This window comes from Carcharhinus amblyrhynchos, chromosome 19, assembly GCF_965287045.1.
Source record: "Carcharhinus amblyrhynchos chromosome 19, sCarAmb.v2.hapA, whole genome shotgun sequence".
NCBI classification, from domain to species: domain Eukaryota; kingdom Metazoa; phylum Chordata; class Chondrichthyes; order Carcharhiniformes; family Carcharhinidae; genus Carcharhinus; species Carcharhinus amblyrhynchos.
This window is the reverse complement of record NC_137342.1, coordinates 19,109,830-19,131,105: the sequence shown is the minus strand read 5'-3', so window position 1 is coordinate 19,131,105 and position 21,276 is coordinate 19,109,830. Positions and strand designations below refer to the sequence as shown.

Sequence of the window (21,276 nt, the reverse complement as noted above, 5' to 3'; positions counted from 1 at the left end):
ATCACAATATTGAAATAAATTTAAACTCTCAAGTTGTGCATTGTAAGATCACCACCAGTGGAATGAAGAGACAATTTTAAAAAAACATTAGATTGTTACACATTGCACACAGCATTGAAAGAGGTCATTCAGCAGAAATGAATCTCCTCCCACCATATCAGCACGTTTATCTATTTCTTTCTTCATCATGCAGTTATTTAGCTTGCCCTTAAATGGCACCTATGCTATTTATCTCAACCAGTCCCTATGTCGAAAGTCCACATTTTAACCATTTTCTGGGTAAAGAGGTTTCTCCTGAATTACCTATTGGATTTGTTTTTTCTTTTATTCATTTGTGCGACATGGGCATCACTAGCTGTTCAGCATTTATTGCCCATCCCTAGTTGGCCTTGAACCAAGTGGCTGGTTAGGTCATTTCAGAGGGCAGTTGAGAATCAACCACATTACTATGGCTCTGGAGTCACATGTAGGCCAGACCAGGTAAGGACAGCAGATTTCCTTCCCTAAGGGACGTGAACAAGATGGGTTTTTCTGACAATGATTTAATTAGTAGATTCTTAATTCCAGATATTTTTTATAGAATTCAAATTCCACCATCTGCCGTGGCAGGATTTGAACCTAGGTTCCCAAAACATTAGCTGACTTTCTGGATTAATAGTCTAGCAATAATATCACTAGGCCATCACCTTCCCTTGTTAGTGACTATCTATTTTTTCTGACTATTCTATTAGTTTTGGATTCCTCAAAGGGGGAATTATTTTCTCTTAGTCAATCCTACAGAACCACTTCACAACTTTAAAGACCTTCACTGGGTCACCATGTTCTCTTCTCTACAGAACAGAGCCCAGCATCACTCCTCCTTGATAGTTCATCATTCTGTGTCAAGGGGTATGGGGAGAACATGGAAGTACTGTGTTGAGATAGATGCAGTAAAAAGTCTGACAACACCAGGTTTAAGTCCAACCGATTTATTTGATAGTAAACTCACTAGCTTTCGAGGTTACCCCTTTCGTCACCAGACTTTTTACTGTGTTTACCCCAGTCCAACGCCGGCATATCCACATCTTGAGATAGATGATCAGCCATGATCACGTGGAATGGATAGCTATTCCTACTCTTAATTTCTATTCTGGCATCATCCTTTGCATCTTCTCCAGTGCCTTTATATTATTTTTGTGATGTGGATCTGGGAGAGACAGAGCAAGTGGATACTGAAAGTCTCTATGGTTCACCATGTAGGAGGGAGTTTGCGCTCAGATTAAAAACAGCAAACTCATGAGGTGCTAAAACGAGGCTGGATGATTCAACTAGTTGACGCGAGAGAGAGAATCTCCAGGAAAATTTTCATTAAAGGACAGTTCTGGGATTAAAGATTAACATAAACCTGTAAAGTAGGATTTTTCAGTTGTGTTAGCAATAAAAGGAGAAAGTTCTGCTCTGTACTTTAAACTATAAGTCGTCTACCAAAAGAAAGATTTAGGAATAGTACTTTTAGTCTGTTACTGTAAGTGTGAAATATTGCTGTCATTCTTCTAGCTACTAACTGGAAGTTCAAGAAGTTTTATATATCCTGCATCTCCAATATAATTCAGATTGCATGTACATGTGAATTCTGATGTATACTCTGAACTAAAAAATAAACCCTACTTAAATTAACATTACCCAATTTTGCTCTGCAAACTTACCTTCGAGGAGAGATAAATGGTAAACATAGAAACAAAACGAAGCCTATTTCTGCATACAAGAAAGACGCAACTGCAATCCACTGCAACGTCATTGTTCTTGATGAAACCTATCAAGAGAAATCACAATAGCATGACATACATAATGATTTATTTTTCATTGAACAAATATGACTTAATACTTGGATCTGCAATAGCTATTTTGCTATGATTTTCAAGTTGCTCATTGGGTGATATGTTCAAACAAGTGAAAAGCAGAGCATATTCCTCTGCCATAGTATTAATTCAACATTATTACAGTGATGCAGCTCCTTGCTGTTCGCTGTCTGGCTTGTGCTCTGTAATGACAAAGCTTTATAAAAATCTTTTTAAGAGCTCCAATCTCACTGAGGAAGTTTCAGACCACTCTACATCCAACAACCTGTTCTGAAACCACTGTTCACATTTTGACAGCTGTGACAAATTCTAGGACAGCAGCTGAGGCAATTCAGAACATTCTAAATTATCAACATTCTAAATAAGCAACCCGCAACAGTTTTTAAAAAATCGACGTTATCGAACCCTTTAAAAAATTTCAGGATCTGAATTTTCACCAAAAACTAATCAGTTCTTCCTTAGGTCATATCCTAACTGTATACCAAGTTTGTTGAAATTAACCAGAAAAAAACTGTTTACAAATAGGGCTGAAAACATTATTCCACCCTCATTCAGCTGTGGAGGTAATAGGGCTAAATCCCTAATGCAGATTATATAGGATTACATAGGATATACTGCACAGAAATATGCCATTTGGTCCAGCAAGACTTGTTCCACTCCAGCCTCCTTCCATTTTCCTCATCTATCAACGTAACCCTCCTTTCACCTTTTGTATCCATCCAGCTTCCCTTTAAATGCAGCTTTAGTACTCGTTTCAGTCACTTTGACAGCAAATTTCACATTTTCACCACATTTTGGGTTAAGAAATTTCCTCTGAATTCCTATTAGATTTCTAGGTGTCTATCTTAATATTTTGATGATCTCTAGTTGTGCTCTATCAGTACTAGCCTATCGTACATATCCTCGTGAAATAAGCATTTTGCCCAAATAGGATTTTTATTTGGCTTCCTAAAAGCAGCAACGATCAATACTAAACATGCTGATGGCATGGACTCAAGATCAAGGAGCAATTTGCACAAAATCAGTTATGTACTGGCCTCGTGTTGTTGAATCCAGAAACTGGCAGCAGAATTTGCTGCCTGATTTTGCTAAAGCCATCACCTTAAATAGGTTCCCTCTAACCAAAGTAAATTGTTATATTACCTAGGTTCACCAACCCTCCAGGGATTATCCTAGCCTTCCGGGATTAAAGCCTTAGATGCTGTTATGAGCAATGCAGGGGAACACAAACATTTGAAAAAATTATCTTTCGAATTATTTTTTAATTATGGGAAAAGAGGATGTTTGCTTGTGCAACTGGAGACATAAGTCATACGATTAAATGTCCAACTCTATAACACCTTTGGAACCGTTTCATACATTAAGATAACAATTTTTTGCAGGAATTTTACCTACCTCACACCAGTGAATAAGTCTACTATCACTATCAAAGTTTTGTCCTTTAAATAGGACAATTCACTTTTTAATTCTTCCAATCCAGTTTCTCATCCTTCTCAAAGCCCTAAATTGCCCCAAATAGTTGCAAACAGCATTTTTGATTATTGTGGTGCACAATCCCCCAACCACACTACAGCCTTTGACATGAACACCTTCAGTGTCCTTCTCCAATGCTGTTCCTCCATTGTCAACCTCAGCTGGTCTGTCTGTTACTTATTCATTAGCAGCAACACCATCTCTACCAATGGTTTGTCTATACACATCTTCATATTTATTTCAGGCACACCTCTCGGGATCCATCCATACTTCTCTCCTAAATCTCCTTCACATGTAGTCCCTTGGCAAGATCATCTAAAGACATAGCAACTCCTTTAGTAATGTATGCTGATTACATCCAGTGATACCTTATCCAACATTCAGTTAACTATAGGGATGAGCGAAGCCATTGTTTTTTTCTCCCACTACGAACACACTCTCCTCAGGCACTGTCTCAGGTTGAACCGGACTGCTCCTGCAGCATTGTATTAATTCCTAAGTGACCTTCCAGCTCTATTTGCTCCATCACAATTGCCATCAGCCTCACTCAGAAGCTGCCTTCCATCTTTCATCCATTGTAAATTTTAGTTCATCCAAACTGTTGCCCACAAGAGCTGCTTGCCCATCAGTCCTGTGCATACTGATATATAATGGCTCAGTCCTCCAGTGCCTCAAACTTAAATTATCATTCTTGTCTTTATGTTCCTAAGAAGCCTCAGCTATTCCCCCTTTGCAACCTCTTTATGTACAATAAATCCTGCTCCAAATTCACTTTTCTCTGCCTCTGAATTCTTATGAATTCCCCCTCCCCCAAACTTTGGCATTTCCTCTTTGATCCACTTATCTTTTTTTAATAAAGGTGTTCCCTTAAAACAACCTCCTATCAAGTTTCTTTAAGCTCCATGTCATCTCTGTTTTGATTTGGCACCCAATGATGTTTTAGCTACAGAACTTTTTTTTATATTTAAAGGCGTGAGTTTTTTGCTCTGGTACACAAATGTGATGTTATCACAGGCAATACAGATATAAGGCACAACACTTTTTTATATATTTAATCTCCCATGTCACTGCTCGAGTGGCCTGAAGCAACTCATCATTACAGCCATGCTAAGATGGCTTGTGTGTTTATTTTGAAAAAGGAACTGTACTTAGAGAAAATACAAGAATTTATAAATTGATGTCACACAGGACACCTATATCTGCTTGTAGACTTGTTACAGGCTTCTCTAATGTAATATTGCTTAAAAGCAATATCTATTTATGCTGATATACCATTTTTAATACTACTCTGACTATATTCCCTGTAGTGCAATTCATGGTAAAACGTTTGAGGACAGAAACATTATACAGTATAAAGCATAATACATTTTTCTTCTGCTGAAGCAAAGATATGTGTTCCTTTAAAACTACAAAATCCAACCAAAAAGGAAATACTAGCAATTAACTTTTGAACAATTGACTCTATAAGTCTGGAGATTCAAACTCTGTGGAAAGGTTAATCAAAAGGTTGACAACATTTATGGTTCTGGTAAGATTTTCCTGGAAAGTTTTGACTGCATAGAAAATAACTGTGTTTCTTTATTCATTTTCTTAACAAAAAACAAATTGTGTGTTGGTTCTAGGTCACAAACCTCTCAATTATTTGGGTGTAAAGCAAACCTTCTCTGAAGCTTAGTTTATTTATGAGTGTCACAAGTATCACTGCAATCAATGAAGTTACTGCGAAAATCCCGGAGTCGTCACATTCCAGTGTTTGTCTGGGTACACTTGAGGCAGAATCTAGCATGGCTGACGTACCTAACCAGCACATCCTTTGGACTGTGGGAGGAAACTGGGGCATGCAGAGGAAACCCATGCAATCACGGGAAGAACATGCAGACTCCACACAGACAGTGACCCAAACCAGGAATCAAACCCAGGTCCCTGGTGCTATGAGGGGTGCTAACTACTGTGCCACCCTGCTTCCTACCATTATTTATGGAAACTGCTTAGAGAGCCAGAAAATCTCCCTGGGGATTGTTAAGAACATTTTAAGGAGTTTTGCAAAACTAAACAGTAGAAATTCTTGTCTCTTCTGCCCTTTCAATTTCCCCCCATTTTGACTAATAATCTTTGCTGAATTCGCACTTCTGAGTTAGATGGGACTAATCTAGTTGTTTGGATTATTCAAAACTTTGGATAGACAATGCAAAACCAATTTAAAAGGGGTGGGTTGGAGGATGTCACTGTGCATCATACATTGCAGGGTAAGGAGTTAAGGTGCAGAGACAGAAACACTAGGCCTGAGCCAATAGGCAATATGTCAAGATCTACACCAATAACATCAAAAAGATAGCAAATTTCCTCAGTTAAATTAGGGAGGTATAGCAACCATTGAAGAATACTGTATATAACCAGCAGAGGCAATGGAATCACCAAACGACAGCTTCCTCTTTATGCCCAGTCAGCAATACTGGGATGTGTGTCCTGGCTCAGGTCATATGACATGGATAAATAAAGACAGCAGACAGAACAATGGTATTCTGCAAAGTATTCATCCAATCCAGGTTTCGTCTTTTCAAAAGTAGAGGAGACTGTAATATGACTAAATACGGTATTTCAAAAGTATAGGTAAATCATTGTTTCATCACAAAAGGCTGTTTGGGGACTTGAGAAAGAGATGGTAAAGGACAGGTTCGTATCTTTAGCACTTGCAAAGGTGCCATGGGACATAGAGGTATGCTGGGAATGATTGAAGAATGGGTCAGAATATTGCAGATTGAAAAATCTGCTCAGGATGCCAAAACAGGAGTGGTGGAGAGGATGCGTTGTCACCACCACATGTCAGAAAATGGCAGAAATATTGTAGGATGACATGTTGAACGTGCAGGCTGGTGGGGTAGAAGGTGAGGACATGGGGAACAGTATTGTTTGTATTTTATTACTTCCCACATCTAATGTAATTTTACATTCAAATCTATTCTTCCTTTCGACACAGATTTCTCCACTCAAAAAAAATAAAATCAATTAGACCAGTTTATAGTTTAGAACCTTTAATTTAAAAAATGTTCATTCACACTTGCATGAAAAAGTTAATTTCAACAAATCCCTTCTTGACACTGGGGAGAAAAGACAGGTCAGAAAAAGAGGAAAGAATAAGTAGGATAATTCCAAGGCTCCAGTGAAATTTGGGGGGGGGGGGGCTTTAAAAATAAAAGGACATCAGCAGGTTAAGAGACTGACAAAATGGATTGGATACTGGTTTGAAATCCAATTCACACTGATGGGATCGTCTGTCTTTTTCTTGTAAGGCTTAATCTGTCCCTATTCAATTTGTATGCAATGAAAAACTAACAAGAACTAGTAATTTCCTTCAGGAGCTACAGGATCATTTATCTGAAAATGGAATATGTCACTGCTGTATTGCACTGTGGGGTAGCACGCTGGCATAGTGGTTAGCAATGCTGCCTCATATACCAGGGACCCGGGTTCGATTCCTAGTTTGGGTCACTGTCGGTATGGAGTCTGCACATTCTCCCCGTGATTGCATGGGTTTCCTGTGCGTGCTCCAGTTTTCTCCCACAGTTTGAATGCTGGTTAGGTGCACTGGTCATGGTACATTCTCCCTCAGTATAACTGAACAGGTGTCGGACTCTGGCAACTATGGAATTTTCACACTAACTTTTCTGCAGTGTTAATGTAAGCCTACTTATGACATTAATAAATAAACTTTAAGCACCATACATTAAAAAATGGTTAAGACAATTAAGATTAGTTTTGAATACCAGAGCCTATTGATGTATATACAGGAAAACAAAGGCAAATCCAGGCATCAGAAACTCAAGTTTAGAAAAGTTTGGGGAAACTGGATTTATTTTCGTTGAAACAGGCCTTGTGAATATCAAGTTTAGAAGATTATAAACAAAATTTGACAATAAGTTATGAATGGTCAAATATTAGGAAGAACAATTTGAAATTCAAAAGTCTAGAGTAAACAGGGAAGTCAGACACAACAGGCACACAATAGAACTGTCAAGTAAATTGCCAGGCTGTACCACTGAAGCGGAAAATATATAAGTTCAATAGACAATTGGATGATTTTCTGGGGAAAAAATATTAATAGTTTGGTTATGTGAAACTCACGGGTGGTTTAATGCACAAGGTAAACATCAGTTTTTGGAATTATCTGCTTTATTAATGTAGCTTAATGTAGTGTATACATTACAAATATTCTACGCATTTTGGATGTTTGCAATTTAACGTGGAAGCCCAGGACAAGTCAAAGCCCCTCTGCAGCCAATCTCCACAGCTGGGACCTCAGTGCAAATGCATTTGTGGAGACTACACAATTCTGCAAGTCACTGAGGAATGTCCCTTCTTACAGACTAACTGGCAGAGTTAAATTAAGTTAAATTCGGCTAATGAGTTTGGCCCCCGGGATTTGCAGTCACTAAATACATGAATAAATGGTGAAAGGAAACGTGCCGGACAATTTTTAATTTGATTTCTAGGAACAAATAATTTTTTTTTAGAAAGTGTTCCAATGCACAATTCTGGCTAAAAGTGTTGCCCCTCTCCAACATAACACTCACTTTCACCAAACTTAAACGAGGAACGAAGGGGAGGGGGCTTTTTTTTAAAAGAATAAAAGGGCGTATCCTCTGTTTTTTCCTTTCACAGAACATTTATGAAAAAGAATGATAGAAAACGACTGAAATAAAATGAAGTTTGCACCTCGAGCAAAACAGCACCAAGGGTGGACACGGGGAGAAGGAAACAAAATCTAGTCGGAGCTCGGCTCACCAACCAGGCTCCCAAAAATAAGGCGTTGCTAAATAAGGAAACAGTGGCCAGTTTGTGCTAAGTAAGTGAAATGAGGGATGGGCCCAGCGTCAAAAAAAACACGGAAGTGACAATGTGCCAGTTAGAGATCTCAGGGCTCCAGTAGCATTGTTATTGACCGTTTGAAGCCCTGCTTTTTGTGTGCAGCAGACTCCAGTGACTTACGGCGGCATTAGCTGCCCCCAGGAGAAGTGCAGCCCTGGCCCTGCTGAGGAGGGGGTGGAAAAGAGACGGGCCCTCCACGCCCCGACCCACTCCATCATAATAATAATAACAGGCAGCCCCTTCAACTGCGCCGGAACACTCGACTAAACGGCATTAAACGCGCGGAGCAGACGGAAAGTTCCAGAATGATCTTGCCTGCTGAAAGCTTTCCCGATAAATGTCCCCAACACAATCCGGCCCCTCACCTCCCCAACCGTCCTGCACTCGAGCGCCGTCAACCGCGAAAACCCTGCGTCATCACGCAGGACAATCGACCGGGCGCGCGTCACCCATTCATTCGCTCCCCAGGACACGTGTGTGTTTGTGACGCCTTTCTAAATTTTAGTTGGTGCATTAAGGATGGCACATACACAGTTGTAATATTGGTTTGTTCCTTTTTACAATTTATTAACAAACAAAGAACAGTACAGCACAGGAACCGGCCTTTCGGCCCTCCAAGCATGCACCGCTCATGTGTCCCTAACTCAATCATCCGTTTGTACCCCTCTATTCCCAGTCTGTTCATGTGGCTTAGCTAAGTCTTAAATGATTCTAGCATGTCTGCCTTGCTTGGTAGTGCATTCCAGGCTCCTACCACCCTTTTGTGTAAAATACGTATCCTGCATATCTGTATTGAACCTCCCCCCCCCCCCCCCCCCTTAAACTTATGACTCTTTGTGTTTGTCATTTCTGACCTGGAAAAAGCTTCTAACTGTTGGGACAGCACAGTGGTTAGAACAGCTACTTCACAGCTCCAGGGACCTGGGTTCAATTCCCTGGCTTGGGTCACTGTCTGTGTGGAGTTTGCACCTTCTTGTGTCTGTGCAGGTGTCCAAAGATGTGCGAGTTAGGTTGATTGGCCATGCTAAAATTGCCCCTTGTGTCCTGAGATGCATAGATTAGAGGGATTAGTGGGTAAAATATATATATAGAGATATGGGGGTAGGACCTGGATGGGTTTGTGGTTGGTACAGACTTGATGGGCTGAATGGCCTCTTTCTATACTGTAGGGTTTCTGATTCTGTTCACCCTATCTATGCCCTTCATATTGTTGTGAAATTGCAATGCATCTTAGTTTATAATACATTGTTGTGAAATTATGATGTATTTTGGTTTGTATTTGGATGAATTGTTTTCAATTAAAAAAAAATGCCTTTTCAAACTATAATCACCTGGCAACTGAGATAGGAGTTTCACAGGAAGTTCAACCAAATGTCCTTCATGCCCTGGAAAATTTCACCAAGGACAAAAAAAATCCATGACTGGCAGTGAAAAGAAAGAAAAAGCAGGAAATTGAAGGGAGGAAGGAACTCAGGGAAAATGCAACCATCAGGGAAGTGGTACATAGGACTTAGGAGCAGAAGTAGGCAAATTGAGCCTGCTCCACCGTTCAATCAGATCATGGCTGATCTCTCCGTGTCTGGAATCCATCTGTTCCCCATATGCCCTGATCCTTTTTTTTTATTAGAAATTTACAACGTTGTTGGGTTTGTGGGCTAATAAATGCCCAAATCTGGATAGGACTCACACTAAGGTCCACAAAGAAGTGGCTAAGAAGGTAAGAACATAACTAGGAGCAGGAATAGGTCACCTGGCCCCTTAAGCCTGCTCCGCCATTCAATAAGGTCATGATTGATCATTTTGTGGACTCAGCTCCACTTTCCCACCCACTCACCACAACCCTTAATTCCTTTACTGTTCAAAAATGTAGCAATCGTTGCCTTAAAAACATTTAGTGAGATGGCCTGAACTGCTTCACTGGACAGGGAATTCACAGATTCATGACATTTCAGGTGAAGAAGTTCTTTCTCAACTCAATGTTAAATCTGCTCCCCCTTATTTTGAGGCCATGGCCCCTCGTTCTAGTTTCACCTGCCATTGGAAACAATCTCCCTGCTTCTAATCTATTCCTTTCATAGTCTTATATGTCTCCATAAGTTCTCTCTCCATTCTTCTTAAGACAGTTGATGCGTTGGTTTTAATTTACAAGAACTCCCAAAATTCAGGGAAGGTTTTGTTGGATTGGAAGTTGGCAGGTGTCAGTCTCTGTTAGAAACTCACCTTTACAGGAGTAGGCAGGAAATTGGTGGAGCAGTCGACCATCAGGGAATTCTCTGGCGTCACGGATTCAGAGGCAGCTTCTATTGGTGGTGTGGTCCGGTGAAGTATATTTTTAACCCCTTCATTTCTTTAATATTTTAGTTCAGTGGGATTGAATAGAGTAGTAGTTTAGACAAGATTTAGATTATATTTAGTTCTAATTTGTTCTTGCTATAGTGGGCAATAACCAAGATAGTTAAGTTAGCAATTAACTTGGTTGACCAAAGATGGTCTACACAAATTAAATTTTAATTAAATAACAGCAGACGGTAATGTTGATCACACCATCCTATGCTCCACCTTTGACATGTGGGTAATCTGGAACTACTGTCCCGGAGAAAGATAGTCCAACTGTCCTGGAGTACTACATTTGCAGGAAGTCTGTGCAAATGAGGCTCCTAATAGATTGCTTAGATTGACTGAAGGACAGCATATCAGGATGATGAAAACAGTGATCAGGACATTGGCACCACTGCTGGCTCTGCAGTACAGCAGGGACGGTCAAAGTGCAGACATGCAGTGGTAGTTGGGGATTCAATAGTAAAGGGCAGAGTCAGGCGCTTCTGTGACCATGATCAAGACTTCAGAATGGTCTGTTGCCTCCCTGGTATCAGGACCAAGGGCGTCACAGCAGGCACAGGGCATTCTGAAGCAGGCGGGCGAACAGCCAGTTGTCGTGGTCCATGTTGGAACTAATGACATGGGGGCAAAGGAAAATGCGGTTGATCGTGCAGTTCAGGTGGATCTAAGATAATAAGATAGGGGGGTGTGGGATTCACAGCAGTAGGTCAGAGAGCACAGAGACTGTGGAGAACTCAGTGAATGAGTCCAGTAAAGCTAAGAGAAATAAAACACAGGGAGAGAGAGTACAAAACACAACAGAACAGATGGACTGAGGTGTATTTGCTTTTCTGCAAGGAATGTGTCAGGTAAGGCAGAAGAATTTAAAGCTTGGATTACTACATGGAATTATGATGTTGTGGCAATTAAGGAAACTTAGATGAAAGGAGGGCAGAACTGGCAGTTTAGCATTTCAGGATTTAGATGCTTCAGGCAAGATAGGGAAGGTGACAAAAGAGGTGAGGGTGTTGCTTTACTGATTAGGGAGAATGTCACAGCTATTCAGCGGGACGACACCTTGGTAGGATCATGCAGTGAGGCCATATGGGTAGAACTTAGGAAGAGGAGGGGTGCAATCACACTTTCAGGGTTGTACTCCCAATAGCCAGTGTGAAATAAAGGAACTGAATGTCAGCAGATTAATGGAAGATTAATGAAAAACAAGGTTGTTGTGATTGTGATGGGCGATTAAAACCTGCAGGTGTAGGCCTGAAACAGCCTACCCCTGCTTCCACGTTCTATGTTTCTATGAATTATGTTCATTGTTTGAACTGAATTAATTAACAAATGAACAATTTTAATAATATTTTTATTCCAAAATTTCAAATGACAAAAATATATAAATTATGAAATAATTTATGACAAAGTGAATACTAAATCACAAAATGTGAAAAACAGACAATATATAATTGATAAGAATACACCCAAATTTGGTGTAGGTAATATAAGTAACAGAATGTTGGCAATTTTGTACACAAAATAATATTCATATTATATAGTAGGTTAACCTTCATGGTTCTTTTTGATCTGTATTTATAGCCTAATTAAACAATCTGTAACTATCATAGCCAGTCTTGTTCATGTCCCATGTTGTGCAATCCTAAAGAATAGTATTTGTCACTAGAACAAATGCCTTGCTATCCTGAGGAATGAAGCACTAATAATAGAATAAAACAATTTCAAGTTTGGATAAATAATATGGGTATTCAGTCCTTTGATGCCATGTGTATGGTTCTTTCTATATTGAGGTAAGTGTCAATGTTTTCATTGGAGTGTCACTACATGGTCAAAGACAGTAATATTAAAAAAAAATGTTTTTATGCAGATCATGGTAAGGGTAGCCACTGCTGGAGGAATCCTCCATTTCAAGTTTCCACTGGCATTATACATTGCAGTCAGATGCAGAGTAAAGCTTCCCCCATCCTTCCCCAATAATGTACCACAACAGCACCCTTCATTACATCAGCGTAAAATTTATTCCCCTATTTCCCACATCAACTATCCTTAGCCTATCTGGAGTATTATGTTGTAGATCCATCCATCCTTCCCCATTAAAAACTAGATACTGAGTGAAAATTATCTTACTGGATTTTTAAAGCCAACTAATAGAAGAAATCTATCTAATCAGTTTCGGCTGCAATCTAGAAGCCAGATTTGAAAAAGGTAGTGTCTAACTTACTACATTACAGTTCCAAAGACCCTGATTTTATTCTGGTTTATCAGAAACTTTGAGGTATTAGGAAAATAGAAAAATATCAACTTCATCAAACATAATGAAGGAAATTACTATGTAATCTATTTAACAAAGTAATTATAAATCTACTCCATTCTAATTCTTCACCCCAAAATTAAATGTTGATACAAGTTGCCTAAAATGATGTTTGCTACATTAACCTATAGATGACAAACTGAGATAAAAGCAAATTCCTGTAGATGCCGGAATTTGAAACAAAAACAGAAAATGCTGGAAAATCTCAGCAGATCTGATGGCATCTGTGGAGAGAGAAGAGTTAACTTTTTGAGTCTGGATGACCCTTTGCCAGAGCTCGGTCAGCTTGAGATACTGACAAAAGATAGGCAAAGTACTGTGGATACCGAGAAACCGAAATAAAAAGAAATGGACAATCCCAGCAGTGCTCAGCTCAGGCAGCATCCAGAGAGGGAAACTGGTTATCGACGTTTTAAGAAATAAAATATTGGTCTAGAGAGAAGAACTGTAAATAGTACCTGCTGTCTTAAATTGATCTGAAATTGTTGAACTCAAAGTTGAGTCTGGAACACTGAATTGCGCTCAATTAAAAGATGGGCTATTGTGACTCAGGAAAGATGAGGTGCTCTGACTTGGGATCATTAGAACAGTGAAGAATGCTGAGAACAGAGGTTAGTAAAGGAAGAAGAATTAAAATGGAGATATTGGACATTTATGTTACCTCCTATTCAATTCACAGGATATGATATGATATTTGTCTGTAATGTGCAGTGAAATAAAGCCTGATATTACTTAAGTTAAAGTTGTGCCATTTGTTTACAAGAGTCTGTCTTATATTGCTGTTTGTTCTAACACTGAAGAAAGAAGTCTCCAGAATTTTCACTTGTACATTAATGGAATTTAGTTATAACTAACAAATCTAAGGGATCAAAGGATGCTGATAAATTGAGAGCGAAACTCAAGTGGTTTATATGATCTGAACCTCTTATTGTGAATCATTCACACACATTAAGTTACTATCCATACTATCCACATATACATAAAATAACTGCCTATATCCATATGTAGATAATCTGCTAAAATACTGAACCATTGTGAAGAGAGAAAATAAAATGAGTTCAGGGTAGAAAATAATACCTGTTGATGATTTTACTAAAAAGGCTGACAAGTACAAATAGGAAATCTCTTCTTGTAATTACGCTGTCCTTTTCACTGGAATTTTCAAAAGGAGGAATTGCAAGCAAAATAAATACTGAGGGATGAAGATCAGTAATTTTTTGGTAGAATATTTAAAAAAAACTTTCTTTCTTCAATGTGACATTCATTCTAAACATGATCTGCCCTGATTTAAACAAAATGTATTGCATTACAAATTTATTAAACTGTTTATGCATGTTAACAACAAATTCAATCACCAACTGCCAGCATCAAAACTACTCTATTCCACTGTCCCCAACACTTTGAGAATATCTTAAGTGCACGTGACTGTAATGATAGTGAAGATGCACGTCAAAACAATGTAGGTCTGTTCATTTTTTGCAAGGATTTTATCCTATGCTAAAGCATCTAAATAGAATGAATTTATTCACTTTCTAAACACAAAAATAAAATTACCCATTATCTTAAAATGCCACATGGTTTACAGTGTGAAGCTCTACTGGAGTAATAGGACCTTTCTAGACATAACCAGTGCAACTAATCAATACTATAAGGCAGCTTGAGGCCATGTGGGATAAAAATATGTCCACAAAATTCGCCATTCAACATCATGAATTTTTATTCCACCGATTTCATAGCTTATGAATGGATATGGGTGATTTAGCCATTCAGGTCCTCACTGGAGTAGATGTTTGTACTGATAAAGAGAAATTCTGTGCCAATCATGTACTTTAGCAACTCTTGGATTGTAAAAAAAGTGTACCCACTTGGACGTAAAGAAATATATTTTTCCTTTAAAATATCTGAACATTTAGGCAATATTTATATTTTAATCAACTTTCCATATCTTGTTAAAATATGACCATATATAGAAAGTTGAATGAAAGAATACACACAACTTCCCACAGAATGAACAATAAAGCATAATTGTTAATTTTAGAAATGAAAGCAACTTATTTTAACATTTCTTAAAACTAACCCATGGTGAAATACAAAACTTTATTTAATAAGACCTATAAATTTGTTGTTAAAATGACTTGAAAAGCTGAAGTTCTCAGGGCTATTTAAAATACAGTTGACATGAAAACTATTGAGAAGGAAAACCACCTCAAATCACCATGAATTGAAAAGCAATATCCTTCTAATATAACATTTGGGGGATAATGACTTCTCCTTTATCCATGACATTCTGGATGGTAGCTCACATTATCATCATAACTTCTGTTGGCTGCAATAGGTTTGCTTTACCACATGTCACAAGGCTAAAAGCCAAGACTGGATTTCCTTTCAAGTTTTTAAAAATATGCTCATTATCAGACAGATTAAAAAAAAACTTACATGGCATCATAAGCCATAATTGTCACTGAGGTAGTCTATTACAGCTGACATACTTGACAGCACATTAAAGACTTTCTTTTCTTGCTTTGAAGTAATTCTTTCCAACATGTACATCAAATGGTGATGAAAACAAGTGAATGGTGTTCCATGCTCCAAAGCAATGTCAACCCAGTCCCGAACACATTGCAAAGGGGTTTCTTCATATCCTGCAAACATAGCAGGATTTGCTAAAAGGCCCCGTGCAGCCATTACACCTGTATGTAGTAAACAAAGGGACATCATTTAGAAGCAGGTACATGTTAAAGGCATGTTTGTACATTTTTGAAAAAGGTAAGTTGATACACTAATAATTGTCCTGAGCAAAAGGGTAAGATTGTATGACCCATGGATACCAACATGCTGAATAATATGGAAAGTGAGTCTTGTCAATTTTCCATCTTCCTAAACAAGCCTTCAATGCAAGTAAACACAAGACTCCCACAAGAGTATCATGCTCTACAATTGCAGTCATCTAAGTTGTTATAAACATAATATTCTTTAGACCAGAAAAGTATTTAGGCCAAAATTACATTTTTGATTAAGTATTATGCTCATAAAAGATCCTGCACAAAACGTGAAATTAACAAATTTATGTAAAACTTTTAAAATCACATCAAGGAATTGAATGGTAAAATAAGTCATTTTTAAGGACTCTGTCTTATGCAAACAGTTCTTTGTTTAAATTGAGAATCTTTATTTAAAGAGTACATCCTTGAATTGAAATGTTTAAAAGAAAAATGAACTAACTTTCAAACATAATTCTAAAGGGTCATCCCTTGAGTTGAGATGAGGGGGAATTTCTTCAGCCAGTGGGTGGTGAATCTATGGAATTCATTGCCACAGAAGGCTGTGGAGGGCCAGGTCATTGAACGTACTTAAGACAGAGATTGATAAGTTCTTGATTGATAAAAGAATCAAAGATTACAGGGAAAAAGCAGGAGAATGGGGTTGAGAAACTTATCAGCCATGATTAAATGGTGGAGCAGATTCAATGGGCCAAATAGCCTCATTCTGCTTCTGTATCTTATGGTCTTATATTAATAAATTATCAAAATCACGCTAAAGGATTTTTCAGTGGCTCAGTGGGTTCAGGTGCAAGTAGTAGTCATACATGGCAGGAAGGTTTATGTTCAATCACCAATGCATGGGGAGTTAGCAAAACTCAGTTGGATGGCATTAGGAATACAATTGGCCTCAATGTCACTGACATAGCAGGAAGAGAAACCAGATTCCCATTTGTATTCAACATTCAGTGATGCTCTCTGGATGGAAGTAAATATATGGATCTTAGTGGAAAACAGGATCTCAGCTGTGATGCTCCTAAAACTGACTTTGCCTGCCAAATTTCCTCATTAAGGCTGACACATGAAAAATTGCTTGGGTGAGGTATCTGAGGAGATATGGTACCTGTGTAGGTAAACTGCAGCACAAAACTTATGCCTTCATGAAAGGAGAGATGGAACAAAAGAAAACAGAGAAATAAAGTGACAGAACTTAATTGCTTACTGCAAGATGAGTGCAGGACATCAAAATCCAACCCCCATTGCTGCTTCTGCTGGATTAAATCATATTTAAGAGGAGGCACCAATTCAAGTAACAAATATTTAAGGAAGAGTGTTTGGATGTTAAACTTTGTCCTGCTGCTGTCATCCTTCCAATAGTTTTTTGAAAGGAACGATAAATAGCCCGTCAATAGAGATAAATCTATTCAACCATATCATATCATTATTAAATCTATTAAAATGTTGGACTTACTATGTTTTCTTCACTAGGATCTCTTACCATCAATTCCTGTCAGCTGATGTACAAAATCAATATCTTTATTGCTCCTTACATCTCCATTTGCCACTACTGGTATATTTAAGTTTTCTTTAATAATCTTGATTGTGTCATAGTGCACTGGTTGATGCCGTTCCTCTGTTGCTCTGCCATGAACAGTAATCCAAGAGATTCCAGCTGCCTCAGCCTTCCGACAAAGATCTACAGTTCTTGCTAGGTCTTTGTGTATTCTGCAATCAAAACAAATCATAGAATACCAGAGACGAATTTAAACTTAGAAAGAGACAGATCATATATCATGTTTGTGGCAAATGGTCTGAGCAACTAGGCCACACATTAGCTGTGTATTAATTTACAATGTCCAATTTTACATTCAGCCTATTTGCCCAGTGTCCAATTCTAACAGCTTCTGCAAGCAAAAAGCCTGATAGAACTGGGACAGGACAAAGTTACCACAGATCAAAAGCCAGTAGGGACCAACCCAGACCTATCTTGCATATTGAACAGAGCTGCTTGACTCTAACAATGGGAAAATTACTATAACCCAAGACACGTCAAGAGCCAGAACAAGACATTATGTTTCTGTATTCAGCCAGACTCCCTGCTATTAACCATATCTTGAAAAGAGACATGAACACCTAGGATGACCTGGCTCAACCTCATTGGGTGCTGTGATCCCACTGTCCAAAAGCCAGTGAACATTCCAGTCCAGGGAGGGGGAATAAAAATCTTAAGACAAACCCCAGCAAAGATTTGACTGGACTACTGTGTTTTGTGATGAATGAAGAGGACGTGCAAGATCCACCTTTGTACCAAGAAAACGCTGAGTTTATCCATCGACTTGAGTTCAATGAATTGAATCCAACAGCCTAGCCAAGTTCACCAGAATGGGTGATATGTGTTATTCAGGTAGTCAGCCTAGTTTGGGGAAAAGTTAACTTAAAGAAACAATTCTTATACAGTAAATTAACTTGCAAGTGTTTTAATAATCACTTGAAGCACTGTCCATTGTCTGTAAGAGCAAAAGGTAAATGCGGCTTTGAGTAATAAACTGGTCGAAGTGGCTGTGCAGAATATTTCACATGCAACATGTTAGAATAAGTAATATCAGAACAATTACTATCTAAACGGTAGTAATAAAATGTAATTGCGGGTTACTGACCCTGCTGAACAAATCATCAACTTATTCAGTCAGTGATGAACATCCACTCATCAACCAGACACTGCAAAGCCCGAAGGTCCAAAAGGAAGATAATTATTGTCTTAGCTTTAAAGCAATCCGGCCAAAGAGGAATTCCAAGTATAGCTCATGATCAATCAGGAAAATTTTCACACATTTGCTCAATTCCAGAAAGCTGGGATGAAATAAAGTCAACTATTATAGACCCTTGCTCCCAAACAGTGTCATCACCTGGACTTGTCCAATGAAACCAATGCTGAAGTTCACAGATGTCCTAGAACAAAAATGAGCAACCTTCATTTCTTGGCAGTAAAACCCAAGGTCACAAGACAAGAAGGCAGCATTCCAACAGCTCAAGGCTGATACTCAAAAGATAAATCCAGAAGATAAAATGTGACGGGAAGAGGAAGCCCGTAAGATCCAACTTTTTTTTATTCATTTGTAAGACTTGGGCATCATTGGCGCATCAGCATTTATTGCCCATCCCTCGTTGCCCAAAGGCAGTTGAGAGTCAGATTGCTGTGGCTTTGGAGTTACATGTGACTACATCACTATGCAGGCCAGACCAGGTACAGACAGCAGATTTCCTTCTCTAAAGGACATAAGTGAACCAGATAGGTTTTTCCGACAATTGACAATGGTTTCAGGGTCATTAATTTCAGATATATTTTATATCGAATTTCAATTCCACCTCTACTGTGGCATGATTCCAACCTGCATCCCCAGAACATTAACTGAGTTTCTGGATTAGTAGTCTAGTGAAAATACCACTAGGCCATCACCTAGAATATCAGAATATCATGACATCAGAGCCCTGATGGCTTCAAAAAAAAAGCTGTCTACAAACAAAGTGAAGTGGACAAAATCCCTTTCACTCGCAACGTGATGGTTCTCTTTGTAAAGATCCATCAATGTTCGAGATGTCATTTTCAGTAGCTCCTCAACTGTGAATCTACAGTGACAGCTGATATTCTCCAGGCCATTTCCCAGTACCCTGTGGTAGAATCCCTGAGTGAACCGCATCATTGGGAGCGTCACAGCAAGGAATCAAAACAATGAAGCCTGCACTTCCGTGATATTTCAGACTTTAATGCTGGTGGAGTTTTACTCATTCCAATATATCCTATGGATTTGGGAGGAAAAAGAATGCCCCAATCCTTCCTTCAGTAATACAACAATTTCAATGATTTTTAAAAAGGGAAATAAATCATGCTGTATGAACTATCAAAGTATTTGTTTCTTATCCACAGCAGGGAAATTTCTGATGTGCATTTTCCAGAATTGCCACATTCTGGGCTGAGGAAATTCTAGAGACATCCTCCTAGTGACTTTAAACTTCTGAACTTCCCTGTCACCAGACCGATCAAAGAAAAATGTTGAGCACAACATCAGGACCTCGTCATTGCATTCATCAATCTAACCAAAGCTTTGGACTCAGTAAGTCACAAGATTGTGTTCCAAAGATTTGGGTGTTGAAGAAACTTCATCACAACCTTGCAATTGCTTCATTATGATACGACTGCAGCTGTCCTGAATGGGAGATCTGAAACGGATGCCTTCAAGATTCAACTGGGCTCAAGCAAGGCTGTGAGATAGGCTTCACGTTGTTTTCTATCTACCGGACGATGATCAAAGATTGATTGCCCTCTCAAACCAGTATCAAATACTGACAAGATGTCAAGACTCCATGTAAAAACTAAACTGACCACCAAAGACATACATGATCTACAGATTGCAGATGACTGCAGTATCACTGTTAACTCTGCAGCAGATTTGCAAGTCACTTTCACAGCCTTCAATTCTGCAGAGAATAAGCTCTGCTTGTCCTTCAAAGTTGGCAAAAAAAAACTTGTTTCAACCCACACCTGGTCACCCAAATATTCCACTTCTTATGTATGTTGGGGGTGTGGGCTCTGGAACATGTCGGTACTTCCCGTAACTTGGCTGCAACCTCTATCAAAAAGCCAGCATTGAGGAGATCCAGCACTGTATCAGCTGTGCCAGCTCAGCCTTCTACAAACTATGGCAGTGAAAAATTTGACAACAAAGACCATCTTAAGTTTAAAAAAAGTGCACACAAGAGTTGTCATTGTCACAATCATGTACTTCATTAAGAGCTGGACTGAATAGCAGCAACTCATATTGTGCTAGAGAAATTCCAAGTTTGCCTGTGGCATGGTATCAGCAATTCTTACATGCATCCTCCAGAGTCAATGGAAGGACCAAATGAACAAACACTAGCGTCATTCTTGAAGCTAACTCCACAAACGTTCAGGCAAAACTCCTGAAAAATCAACTTTGATGGATTGGGCACTGTGTCTGGATGGCTGAAAACTGTCTCTTCTTCCAGGTCCATTCCAGGACAAAGAAAATGCTTCAGTTACTTGGAAGCTCCCTGTGAAATGTGGCAGGACTAACATTAATGACCTGGAAGAAGGAGCTTACTATCCATAGTTCAGAATGGTGTCAGCTTGCCCATCAAGCTGCATCACGCTTTGAGTCACAGCACCTTAATGATGAGGTACAACAGCAACAAGAGAAAGAAAACAAATTCTGCATTCTGGATCCCAACACCTCATGGATGTCCTGCCCTATGTGGCAAAGATCTGTGGGTTGAGAAGTGGCCTGTTCAATCACAGGAGGACTTATGGCAGGAACTTGTGATGCTGAGTAGACATCATCCTCAAATCAAGGGACAATCAATGGCAATGAGCAACATGTAACTATACAAAATAAAGTGACTGAAAAACACATTTCAATATGTCTCGCAGAAGTAGGGGGAGAATCTTTTGTTAGCATAGTTTATTTAGATGCAATAAGTTTAGGCAGTATTCTCATTAATACAGTAACATCACATTAAGTCAAACCATTGTACAAATTATGGAAAAGAAACCAACTTGTAGAGAGGAATTTAAATGCTTGCACCGAGTATACATAAAGCTGTCAATTTCTGGTGGATGTTAACAGAGCCAAGAACATTTTTTATGTGTTAAATTAAGGACAATTATTCAGAAAGA

At 38.8% G+C, this 21,276-nt stretch overlaps 1 protein-coding gene across 1 annotated transcript in view; it reads right to left on the bottom strand.

Moving 5' to 3' along the window:
• The window catches only part of dus4l (dihydrouridine synthase 4-like (S. cerevisiae)), a 57,062-nt gene that overhangs the window by 30,084 nt on the left and 5,702 nt on the right, over positions 1-21,276 (bottom strand). Inside the window, 2 exon segments of the mRNA XM_080207339.1 lie at positions 1,686-1,781; positions 17,070-17,309. Coding sequence (XP_080063465.1) covers positions 1,686-1,781; positions 17,070-17,309 — 336 coding nt within the window.